The 12,701-nt window shown below is 38.1% G+C and overlaps 3 protein-coding genes across 4 annotated transcripts in view; 2 read left to right on the top strand and 1 right to left on the bottom strand.

Annotated features, from left to right (window-relative positions):
• The window catches only part of cars1 (cysteinyl-tRNA synthetase 1), a 32,682-nt gene extending 26,475 nt beyond the window's left edge, over positions 1-6,207 (bottom strand). Inside the window, exons 1-5 of one of the 2 annotated variants that reach the window (XM_088991812.1) lie at positions 6,086-6,195; positions 4,437-4,664; positions 1,878-1,969; positions 210-298; positions 27-123 (exon numbers count right to left, since the gene is read on the bottom strand). In XM_088991812.1, the coding sequence (XP_088847938.1) occupies positions 27-123; positions 210-298; positions 1,878-1,969; positions 4,437-4,664; positions 6,086-6,107 (528 nt within the window). In that variant the 5' untranslated portion in view covers positions 6,108-6,195. Of the gene's footprint in view, positions 1-26; positions 124-209; positions 299-1,877; positions 1,970-4,436; positions 4,665-6,085 lie in introns of both variants that reach the window. The other variant, XM_088991814.1, reaches the window with a different exon arrangement.
• Positions 1-12,701, top strand: part of LOC148900233 (uncharacterized) — a 236,690-nt gene that overhangs the window by 60,195 nt on the left and 163,794 nt on the right. The gene's annotated exons all lie outside the window — the stretch shown is intronic.
• Positions 6,243-12,701, top strand: part of pex16 (peroxisomal biogenesis factor 16) — a 28,711-nt gene continuing 22,252 nt past the window's right edge. The window contains exons 1-4 of the mRNA XM_088991816.1: positions 6,243-6,501; positions 6,599-6,634; positions 8,307-8,383; positions 8,628-8,761. Of these exons, the coding sequence (XP_088847942.1) occupies positions 6,369-6,501; positions 6,599-6,634; positions 8,307-8,383; positions 8,628-8,761 (380 nt within the window). The 5' untranslated portion in view covers positions 6,243-6,368. The remainder of the gene's footprint in view (positions 6,502-6,598; positions 6,635-8,306; positions 8,384-8,627; positions 8,762-12,701) is intronic.

Here is a 12,701-nt window from a genome sequence, read left to right as displayed (position 1 = left end):
ATTCACATTTTGTAGCGTGTGCTTACTTTGTCATCTATGTCTGTTATGTTCATGCAGTAATAAACATCATACTTGAAGTAGTCCTTCAATACCCTTCGTAAGATATCAAAAGAGATGTACGATCTGGAAAGACATGGGGAATCATAAATGTTCAGAATGAAGGTGTGTGGCCTCAAGAGGCGGGATGCTTTTCACTGTGTGCCGCCTACCTGGCATGTCCCATGTGGGAGGCGTCATACACTGTTGGCCCGCAGCTGTACCAGGTGACCCTGTTTCCATTCTGAGGAACAAATAGCTCCTAAAATATTTCACAGGAAGGAAGTTAATAGTTAGTGATGACGTATTGTGTTCAAAACAATATAAACTTCATGTTAAAAATTATCGATTTATGCTGTATATAAATACATAAGGGGTAGGGGCGATTTTTTTTTCACTTCCTACTACTCCTTTGAACATATAATTGCACCTTGTGATAAGTGTTTTCTTTTGCTTTTTGACAATGTTATATATCTTTACTTGCTGTCACTTTATTGCTGAATATTTTCTGCACAACGTCCCTGATCCCCTGGTGCAAGGATATATTGATCATGTCCTCTTTCATTTATAACTGCTTCAAACTACGAAGGGTATGCAAAATAGTGGTTCAAATTGAATGACTCTCTCTTATGTGTTGTGATGAATTATTTTGTTTTATTGTGACTTCAAGATGGGTGCCGTGAGAGCGGCTGCCTTTACAGCAGCTCTTATAGTTTTTGTTCTTCTACTTTCTTCCATTTGTAACTGTTGTAAATGCTTTCTTATGCTACTTAGATTGATATGTTTGTTTATATGTTCACTAAACAAACGTATCAAGAACATTAGTTTCGGTTTGGTTTTTATACCTATTAAAACATTTTCACAACAAACTATTTACTGACAAATCATAATGTGCATGTTGTGTCAAGGGGGAAATGGGCAAGCATGAAAGTTTTTAGGGGAATTAACCCTCAAAGTATGTTAAGGGGTCCATTTTACCCCTTTCCATTTGTGTGTTGACTAAAGCACTGGATATCCTTTCCTTTCCTTTCTTCAAAACAGTTCTAAAATATCCCAATGGGATAGAAAATGTGTTGTCTCTCTTTTCAAGTATGTTTATAACATCTCAGAAACAGTTGTTGCTGATATCACCTATTATTTGACTGTTTTGTGTGGATTTTTACATATGGGTAAAAATGACCCACAACATAATCAAGGTGATTTTTTTTCAACATAATGAGGGTTAATTGCATGAATGCATATTGTTGGCACTGAACAAACATAATGCACGAATGTCACTCAAAGGTCCTCCTAATGTTCCATTTCTGCATGTATGCAGAAACTGAGCATGACGCGAACCATGGAATAAATTAGGAGTTTGAAACGTTTTATATTATGACCCGGCCAAGATTGACTTGTCCAGAAATTAATGTCAGTTAACCAATCCAAGTAAATTAATAAACCAAGGTTTAGATTGCTTTAATTTTGGAAAGACTTCCAATACTAACAGTACAACATTTTTTTTTCAATTAAACTGTATTTGTAGAACACTTCAAAACAACCAATACTGTATACAAAGTGCGGTACATGAAGCAAAAATAATTGATACAAAAAAATTATTCATCACAAATATGGTAGAAAGCACCAAAAGAGTCAGGCTAAAAACCAATTCTCATGCATAGTCAAAAGCCAAAGAATAAAAATGAGTCGTAAGTGGAGTATTAAAGGTGGGCAGCGAGGAAACTCGTTCAGCGAGAGGTGATTCTAAACGGAGCGGACCAGCAAGAGAAAAAGCTCGATAGCATCTAAATCTCTGCTTAGTTATCACCCATTTAATTTTTTTCAACATATATCTTCCATACCTTTGCTCTGGTGAGACTATTATAGAGTCGAAGCTGAGGAACATCTGTCCCAGATGGCGGCAACCACTGAGGCTGTACTCTCTTCACTTTCCCTGAAATGAGATTGTCAAAAGTATTACACAAGAGATGTACATTCCATGCAAGCACTGAGCTCGACAGATGTCTTTCCTTGCTCCACCTTCTAGAAACAAGGATTCTTAATTAGTTGGATCCTTGTTGAGATATCAGACAATAATCCATGAAAGCACAAGTCTCATCACTATTTTGGACCACAATAACCAAGTGCACATGCATTACAGAGAATAAAGGCATAAAGGAATAAGCATTCCACCAATGTGACAAGAACTGTACATATTGACTGCTCAAGTGTGTGCAGCATTTTGTAACCTCACATAATAATAATAAATTTAATTTATAAGCGCCTTTCAAAACTCTCAAGGTCACTTCACAATCACAGGATAAGTTTTTTTCTGTGGGTGAGCAGCGGCAGCCACACGCGCCAGCGTTCACTGAACCCGGAAGTAACTCAATTGAATAATAATACTAAGAATAATACTAAGAATAACAATAATAATAATAATAAAAATAATAATAATAATACAGTAAAGTCTCGTTATATCGATATTCAAGGGAGTCCGAAAAAATATCGATATAACCGGGACTATCGATATATCCGACCCTGTTTGCATGTAATTTTCTCCGTGCGTGCATAGAAATAGCATCGATATAACCGGGAATATCGATATATCCGATATCGATATAACGAGACTTTACTGTAATAATAAATTTCATTTCTAAGCGCCTTTCAAAACTCTCAAGGTCACTTTACAGTCACAGGATAAAGGTTTTTTTTATGTGGGTGAGCAGAGGCAGCCACATGCGCCAGCGTTCACTCAACCCCGAAGTAACTCAAATAGATAGAAAGCTAGCTAGCCAATGGATAGCTAAATAATAATAATAATAATAATAATAATAATAATAATAATAATAATAATTAATAATAATAATAAATGTGATTTATAAGCGCCTTTCAAAACTCTCAAGGTCACTTCACAATCACAGGATAAGTTTTTTTCTCTGGGTGAGCAGCGGCAGCCACACGCGCCAGCGTTCACTCAACCTGGAAGTAACTCAAATGCATAGAACGCTAGCTAGCGAGCTAGCTAAGAGATGGCTAATAATAATAATAATAATAATAATAATAATAATAATAATAAAAAGAAGAAGAAGAAGAAGAAGAAGAAGAAGAAGAAGAAGAAGAAGAAGAAGAAGAAATTTCACTTACAAGTGCTCTTCAAAACTATATTCATTACTAAAAAAGTGTATTTCAAATTCATGTTTCTGATATTAGCTACCCTTTAGCAGAGTTAGCGCATCTTTACATTTGTTCACATAACTTTGGTGGCTAACATGAGGGATATCTCGTTTGTATTTGCTTTAAAAAAGGATATACTTCCAAGAAGGGTTTTGAATGAAAAAAATGTTTTGTCAAAATATTTACAATTGAGATGCTGGACTTTTGAAGGTTTAAGTTAAACAATGGCTTAAAATAATAGATAGCCAGATAGCCAACAGCTAGCCAGTTAGACAGCTAACAGCCAGCTAGACAACTAATAGCTACATAACATCCATGATCTCTCCTGTTGGTGATTTATGGTGACTTTGCAATCTCCCTCCGGAGGAGCCTTCTTTGAAGGAGTCAGCCAATTAGGCAGAGTGACACTGCACTGTTTGGAATTCTTTTTTGAAAACTGACGGAACTGGAACACCTTTTTAAGATGTGTCGTAGGTGTGTCCTTGCAGGCAACAATTGTTAAATGATAAGTGGGCTGTCACTTTTCCTACCTTTGGTAGGCAAAGCACTTTTATAATGTTTTCTCATTTACTTGCTGGTGACAGAGCACCAGGAGCCACTGTAGGTTCAGTATCTTGCTCAAAGACACTTTGGATTGAACAGTCACTCTCTGGGTTTACTGAACCACCTCAGATACAGACTGAAAATTATGACGACCAAAAATAGTTGACTAGATTCAGAGTCAATGCTATAATAAAATTTAGATCCAACCCAAACTTGTAATTTTTTAAAATAATTACCATATAATTAACAGTTAATTTTTAAGGCCGCATGCAAACAACGGCCCACTCAAGGTCAGAAGTTGTAGAAAAAATGCACGCCATCTATTAACTTAGAATCATGAATAATACAAATAGATTTCGAATGACAATAAACAGAAATAAAACAGCCACCGTTGCTTAGGTAATAGGGGAAAATAAACTGCACAACTCTAATTTATTGCCCATTTCCTTGTGCAATTGCCTGACAAGGACAAATACTTTTGGGGTGGGTGTATGAAGGTCTCCATGTACAATACTCAAAATTATTCAACCACACTGTCAAACTGTGTGCAAATGCTGCAAAAATAGCCACTCTAACAAAATTGAATAGCTCAACACTTGACATGCATGCTGGTTATCCTTGACTTTGTTGAAGGGGTGACTAACGACTTTCCCTGCCTGAGGACTTCAACATCCTTCTCGCATCTTCAACTGTCTACTCACTGCTGCTGTCAGGGTTCAGGTCCTGCTGCAGGGATGTTATGTGTCTGTACCAACGCAGAGCATGGACATGTTGTGGGTCTGGGGGCCTGTGGAGGAGCTTAAACACTTTCTGGTCAGCCTGTGAAGGGCTGAAACCAGCCAGGTAGCTGCAAGTGGTTAGGTAGTCATTCAGTGCCACTGCCAGTGCGGCATCCTCTTTTATTTGGAGCAAGAAGCCATACTCAAAGGCTGCAAGATAGAAAGAAAGCAAATAGTTGCAGATAAGTAGTCGACGTGCACATTCCACCATGATAACTTTGCTGCTGTGAAATGTAAAATTCTCCACTGCGAGACTAATAAAGGAAAATCCAATCCAATCCAAGACTAGTTAGGCTGCACCAGCCTGAAACAAACAGTAACACCCCCGCAGGTCTCCCCTGGACAGCTGCGATTAGATTAGGTTAACCAGTTCAGGAAAAATTAAGGACAGCGCAAAAGAAGGAAATGAGTAGAAACATTGTGAAAATCAAACAATAACTCATACTCCACTTTGAAATCTACTGTATATTGATTTAGTCTTTGATATGATGGCACACGGTACCGTTTGCCACCATTATTTTCTCTTCACAGATTTGAAGATCTATAAATTACAGAAGGTTCCACACAATTTCATGTACCATCATGGCTCAGAAAAGACAAGCTTTAATCCTTATGATTAAAAATAAGCAAACAAATAAATGAATTGTGCTTTCACTGCAAATACATTCTTCACAATCAAAATATTTGAAAATTGTATGATTATAAAGTGCAACAGGTGTACATATTTTGACCATCATTATTTTTGTACAGTTCCATATTTTTGCAATGTTATCGGGTGTTGTTGGTTGTGCATTTACAGAAAATTACAGCATAATAAAATTCTGAATATGATGTAGCATAAACCAAGTTAGCAGACATAAACTAATAAAAGAAAAATGAGCGGTTATCTGGATCCGTGGAATTCATGCACACTCAAATTGAAACTGAACGTTTTCCTGTGCACATCCTGCAATGGCTAAGAACGAAAACGAAGACAGGTCAAAATGAAACCGAAACAATTGTTACGTGATGGGAGCACACAAATACAACAAAATATTTAAATCGAGTGTACATTAAAACGAAGACAAATCACCATTGTTTGCCGAAAATCACAATTTACTAATTTGCAGTAACTTTAACCAAAACTGTCATTGAAAGCCGGCATCCGAACAAGTCGGCATCTTAAAAATAAGGTTTTAGTATTAGCAAACTATTTCTAAATAGGTTTTGTTTAAAAAAAATCATACGCAAGCTGGTATAGTTATTGGAATAACCCAAAATGAATTAATTTCTTCTTCTTTTAAACAGCTGAATGGTCACCAACAAATAGTCATCACTTTCAAAGTGGGCTGTAGTTCGTCAAAAGATTATTCATATAAAAGGTGATGACTTCGAAATCGACATTTTATTAAAAAACATTTACATCAGGTACCAAGTGGTCAAGAGTTACTTCAGCGTGTTACGACTGTCAAGCACGCAATCGAGGCATGGCCACATTTTACAATCAGAGAGCTAAGCTACGTACTATTATACGAGTGAAACGCTATTTTAGAACTGGAAACCTTCAAATGAATTTAAGCAGAATCAAGTACCTTGCTCTCCTGTGGTGGACATTGCGACTCTGGCGGATGCTGATGCAACAATAACGTGTCAGAGAGGAGAAACCTGGCTATTAAATACCTTGGGTCGGAACGACTGTCCTTCGAAGCTTTTGATCAGTGGGACTAAAGAGAGGGAGGACCACTTTTTCGGAAGTTTGCTCTTCAGGCGGAAGTGCATCGTGTTTAATTGTGCTTCGGTATTTGAAAACACTTTTTAGTAATGGTATATAGAACAACTTTTAAATATTTGTTGTAGATCTGAATTGGTGTTAAAATGTCTCGATTCAAAGAGCACATTGATATAGTGACTCGGGTTTATGAGCGTTATACAGAGTATGTAAGAAAGAACCCGACTGCAACGGCCCAGGTGGAGAGCTCAGTTCGGACCATCTCTTATCTAATTGCAGGTGAGTCACTTCCCCCCTAAATATTAACAATGTTGAACATATTTTTTTTTAAATGCAGTTCACCTGATCAGGTTTTTTTTTTCTTTTTTTCGGGCAGGGAGATTTGCCGATTCCCACGAACTATCTGAACTTGGTAAGAAAATAACTAACAGTACGCGCATGTGCACATAGGCTATTGAAGCCTTTTGAGAGGCAAAATGTTCAGAAACCACAAAAGTCCAGTTGCGATGGAACCACTTCACTCAGCATGCATTTGGTTGATACCAAAATGCATGTTATGAACATGACAAAAAACTATTTGATTCCAATGTTGTTCACAAACTTTAGATCAGTTTTGCCTTTGCCTCTGTATTTTTATTGATATTTTCAAATTGCCTTTTTACGTATTTTGTTTTATTCAGTTGAATCATTGCCAATGAATCAAAGGTGCATTCCTTTAGGAAAGGTGCATAAGGCTTAAAAATGATTCAAAGGCAAATCACAAAAAAATATTAATGCGCTGTGGGGAAAAACAAATGAACAATTATTTCACTCATTCTTTTAGTTTTTTTATATGTAGTAATAATAGCCCTTTGACTTAACAGTAGATCACCTTCCCATAAATGTCGTCATGTTGTTTAGAAACTGTTTTCAGTCAAGTAGTGCAGTTAATTTTGCCCCAGATTCTTCAAGAGAAGATGAAGAGATAATCAATTGTACACATTTATTGTAAATCTTAATTATGCCAGTCCCAAGTATATGCAAATCCATCAATTTGTGAATAAGAGAATAAATACAGTAGAAGACTGCAGTAAAAAATAAAATAAATAATAATAATAATAATAATAATAATAATAATAATAATAATAATAATAATAATAAATGTATTCTGATTCTGATTCTCATTCAGTGGTCACATTACACATACTGTGAGCTATGAAATAGGCTCAGTAGAATCTTCTTCTTTTCCTTTCGGCTTTTCCCTTCAAGGGGTCGCCACAGCAAATCAGTGTCCTCCATCTTGAGAGGTTTGATCCGCATGTTTGTTTTGGCTAAACTAATAATATGTGTTAATTAGATTGGATTAGATTTGCCTTTATTAGTCTCGCAGTCATGTGCAAGTAGGTGGTCGTTTGAATAACTCAGTAAATTATTACATTGAAGAAGTTTCTAAAATACACCCACATCACAGAATTTTCAACAAAAAACATTCTCGATGAGAAAGAATGAAACTGAAAGGATGTCAAAACGAAACAAAGAAATGAGAATGATGCAATGCATGGAAATGTACTACACAAAACCTTGTCAATCACCATATTTAAGGCTGTTAATCTTGAAAATTGTAATTGCCAATACACAATTGTTTAATATAAATAATCTGAGGTCTTGCTCGGAACTGCCTTTAGGTTTAGATATGCACATACAGGCGTGCAAATATAATTATAAAATTTTATAACTACCTGTACAATTACTTTCAAGATATGTATAGAAATCACAAAACTGGCCTTTCTGTAACTGCAATAGAGATACCGTTAAAGATAAATGGGTAAAAGGGAAGCCAACCAACTCAGAATGAAACAGAAAGAAATGGCTCGAATGATGCAACACGGTGGTAAGAGGTCAAACTGTCTTTGACTTAATTCGGTTTATTTTATATGATGTGCGGGTAAAGTGGATCAGAAACTGGATCGCTGGATGTGAAATGACCAAATTTCCATACAGTTGTCACCAGAAAGAATGTGTAAATTAAAAGAAGGGGGGCAAAATAGCAATTTGTTTAGGTTAGGATTGACGTGTCGATGTTAATGGGATTTTTGTGTTTTCAGTCTATTCTGCTTCCAATCTCCTGGTGCTCTTTAATGACAGCATTCTGCGCAAAGGACTCAAATGTGCCCTAACTGTGGTGAGGACCGTTCAAAGATGATGACATGCCATAGAGGATGAATTAGGTTTGAAGAAATTATCTTTTGATGCTAAGGCTGTTGCAAAGAGCATGAACTAGAGTGTTTCATTCCAGAAAGCAACATTAATCGTTGTCATCTTGATTATGCTTGCACAAGTCGAGCGGTCGGATCCTGGATATGTGCAGATGTGGAAAAAGATTCAGTTGTCGCCGTAATGATGAAACTTGTTCTCTGTTGTCCAAGTCCATCACAGAGCAGAGAATCCTCACATGGGTCTCTGTGTTGGAGTATGTGGAGGTGTTCCTGGAGATGGGCACCCAAAAGGTGTGCGGTGATGTTGGCTGCTGGCTGGTCATCGGACTCATTCAAATTTTCAAGTAAGTGACTTTTAATTGGATTTGACTTTTGATTTTGTGTCAATATTGGCATGCTGTACATAAGGTTGGACAGCACAGGTGTTATAGTCAGATTTTGGATCATTTTGTCACACTTTCACAATAACTCTGAAAGAAAACCAAGATATAATTTGTGTGTCGACTTTTTTTATGAACTTAATTGGTTCCGAACTTAATTGGTTCCCAGAAAGTGTGTAAGGCGAAATGTTAGTCTGCCAAACATGTATTTCCCATAAGAAACCATTAAAAATGAGAATAATCCGTTCCTAGGTCCCCATAAAACAAATTTCTACCAAATAAGCCTTAAAACTACTAGCAAACTAAATATACCTTATTTTATGTATAATAAATGTGCTATTGGATTGTAATTAAAGAAATGAACTGTACTGTATAATAAAGTCGTTTTATTTACCTTTGTGATGGTTGTTGATGTAGTTGCCTCTTGATATCCGAGGGAAGTTTTCGTGCTTTCACCCCCCTGCTAGCTTTTTTTCATTTTCTTCTATTACCTAAGACCGTTGCTTAGACAACACAGAAACACCCTTTGCCACACATAGCAATGGTCACACAAGCGCACACCTCGTTCGTGTTTTTTGTTTATCTCCGTAATTTTCTTTTGTGTCCTCTTCGTTTTAATACTAGCCTGTTGTGGGGTCTTTTTCGGTCCTATAATAGCAAAAGTGCTCCACTCGATAACAAACCACGTCAGCACTCAAAGGGGGTGTGGAAAACTAGTCCGCCAGCCAAACTTCTTGCGAATTTAATGTTCGGAAGGCGAAACGTTCGCGAGCTAAAGCGTTCGTAAGCTGAGGTATCACTGTTTTTCCCATTTACACTTGAGTCCTTGTTATATATATACAAGTCACTTAACACCTGGTAAAAAACGTTGAATTACCGTATGTCCAATTTGACACAGTGGACGACTGGTTTGCACGTCCTCCTCACAATGCAGCGAGCAGGGGCCGATTTGGCTCTGGCCTTCACGTATGGAGTTTGCGACTGTACTTGTGTGGATTTTCTCTGGGTACTTCTGTTTTTTCATACATTGCAAACAAAAACAAAATATGCATAGGCTGATTGAACACACCAAATTGACTCTCGGTGTGGGTGTGAGCATGAATGGTTGTTTTTCTGTGTGTGTGTGTGTGTGTGTGTGTGTGTGTGTGTGTGTGTGTGTGTGTGTGTGTGTGTGTGTGTGTGTGTGTGTGTGTGTGTGTGTGTGTGTGTGTGTGTGTGTGTGTGTGTGTGTGTGTGTGTGTGTGTGCGCGCGTGCGTGTGCATGTGCGTGTGTGTGTGTGTGAGACATGAGATTGGCTGGCAACCAGTTTAGGGTGTACTACCCAAAGACATCAGAGATAAGCTCCAGTACGGTCAGAACCCTTGTGAGGACAAGCGGATTACAAAACAAATGGATGGACGACTGGCTAGATTACATTCGGAGCACTGGTTCTTGACCTTACTGCATCTTAACCTCCTTGGCAGAGGCTCCGTCAACCCCCGATACTGATTCATCATACCCCTTGGGGTTCGATTGACCACAGGTTAAAAACCATTGACCCGAAGAAAAATGATCTGATTTGGTGATGGTCCAATTTGACCTTTTTCATGTTTGAGTAGACTCATTTTTGTTTTATTGAATGACTGATGGGATTTTGTGGTTACTTTGTAAACGGTTCAATTCTTCTATGTTGTCATGTGCAAAATAGGTCACACGGATTACAATGAGAAAAAGCGGCATAGAAAATAGGTGGACGCACATGCACACACACACACACACACACACACACACAGTTGTTCTATGATAGTTTGATGCATACATTGACATATTTGCTGACACTCACCACAGATGAGAGGCTGCAGGTGATGCAAGCATCACTCCGTTTAGTACCGTATTTTCGCGACCATAAGGCGCATATAAACATCTCAGATTTTTTTGAAAATGTGCGGTGCGCCCTGTAGTGCGGACGTATTAGAGGCCACCATGAGGCGGACGTGGTAGAGAACATGAGGGGGGATGTGTGGGCGTGGTTTGTGTATACAAGAACAGGTATGTGCTTTATGCAGAACATTGCTGTTTTAACAACTCAGAAAATGGCAAAGAGACATGGTTATGAAGCTCAGTTTAAACTGAAGGCTTTCCAAGGAGGTCCGTCTTGGTGCTGGCGTTTTATGAAACTGCCATTTTTCCATCCGGGCCAGGACTACGGCAGCGCAGCAACATCCAGCGAATTATTCTGAAAAGCTGGTGAAAAGGCTTCGTTTCCTGTTGTGCTTGGCTGCCATGCTAACGGAGAGAAACTCCCGCAGATGAAGACTTTGCCTAAAGAGACATTTCCAGCAGGCATCATTATTAAGCCAAACGAAACCACAAAACCACAGTTTGCCAATGGATTGTGGATGCTTCGGGTAACGTGTCTGCTGGCACGGTGGTTTGAGCTTCCGGAAAAACCGGCATAATTTCCGAGGAGCCGCACGGCACAGAAAGTGACTGACTGTGAGGAAAGCGAACCTGCCACGTTGGTTTAGCGCAGCTGTTCGATTCTGAGACAGAGGATGAAGACTTTGATGGGTTTGATTACTGACTGTTACCGGTAATGTGCTTGTTTTTACAATGCCGACGCCTATTGAGTGATGATTACAAAATGTTCTTACTTTGTAATTAATAAATAAAGCACTACCAAACTCAGTTTTGCTCCCGATCTGTTTTTATAAATACGCACACTTGTATGCCTGTGTGTTGTTGTGAGGTGGACGTACGTATGGCAGTAGAGGATATGTACCAGTATATAAAACTTGCGTCCTTTCATCCGGTGCGCCCAATGTGTATGTTAAATGGCACACATAAATGGGATGGGATGGGATTTTTATAAATGTTTGATAAATGAGACTGTGCCTTTTCACACGGTGCGCCCTTTGGTCGTGAAAATACGGTAAGTCTAAACATGAATATCGCCAACTTCTTAGATGATGCTCTTTTGTGATTTGCAAAAGTCATGTATCGATTTTTGCTTTTTATTAACTCATTCACTGTCATTCTCAAATTTATTCAGGAATTGAAAGGCATGACGTGGAGCGCCATTCCCGAATTTGTTCAGGATTTGGTTTTTCTTGCGCGGGATGCCAATAAAGCGTTGGTCAAACCTCTGGCAAAATTTTTCAAGGGGTAGCATTTGCCTTTTGTACCATCACCCCCATTTCAAGCTCGGATAACTCCAGACCTCTATAATTTAGGAATTAAATATATTTTTTCTGATGATAGAAGACAGTCTAAGATGTCTTCTGCTGCGTTGAATGTTTATGTAGTCCTAAAATTCAACATTCCGTGGGTCCTGAATTTCAGTGAAAATGACAAACCCTGGAACTGGATTGGACACATTTTTGCACATTGTCTGGCAGTGAATGAGTTAAATGACTTTTTTACCGTTATTTATGCGTGGACAATGCGGGACTGTTGATGTACAAAACATTGGCTTAGTTCATTATGGTTAAAGTTAAAATAAGTGTGCTAAAATAAAAGTGGTTTATTTTATGTGTCATAAAACTCCATTCAATTGTTTGTACTATTTTGATAGAAATGTCGTTTGACTTTTTTTCATATCAATGCAACACTTGACTTGGACATCACTCACATCAGCTGCAGATTTAAAAAAAAGCACTTTTCAAAACAGTTTAATATAAAACAACAAAACGTTTGGGATGAAAGAAGAGATAATGAACATGTCCTTTGACCAGTGAATAAGAGATGTCATGCTCAAAATATGCGTCGGCCACAGGCTCAGTTTCACAGTAAACAAAAAGCTGTAGACGAAAAAGTGATTGGTTTGTTTCTCCTTTCCCATTTAAATCGGTTTCACTCCCAAGTGGCAGTAATGTTCAGGGAAGTTTGAGGGAATGCTCAAACTCCATGGAATATTGGAAGGGG

Source organism: Hippocampus bargibanti, linkage group LG03 (genome assembly GCF_051943395.1).
Source record: "Hippocampus bargibanti isolate YZ-2025 linkage group LG03, ASM5194339v1, whole genome shotgun sequence".
NCBI classification, from domain to species: domain Eukaryota; kingdom Metazoa; phylum Chordata; class Actinopteri; order Syngnathiformes; family Syngnathidae; genus Hippocampus; species Hippocampus bargibanti.
The sequence above is the reverse complement of the archived record's forward strand: the minus strand, read 5'-3'. Positions and strand labels throughout refer to the sequence as shown.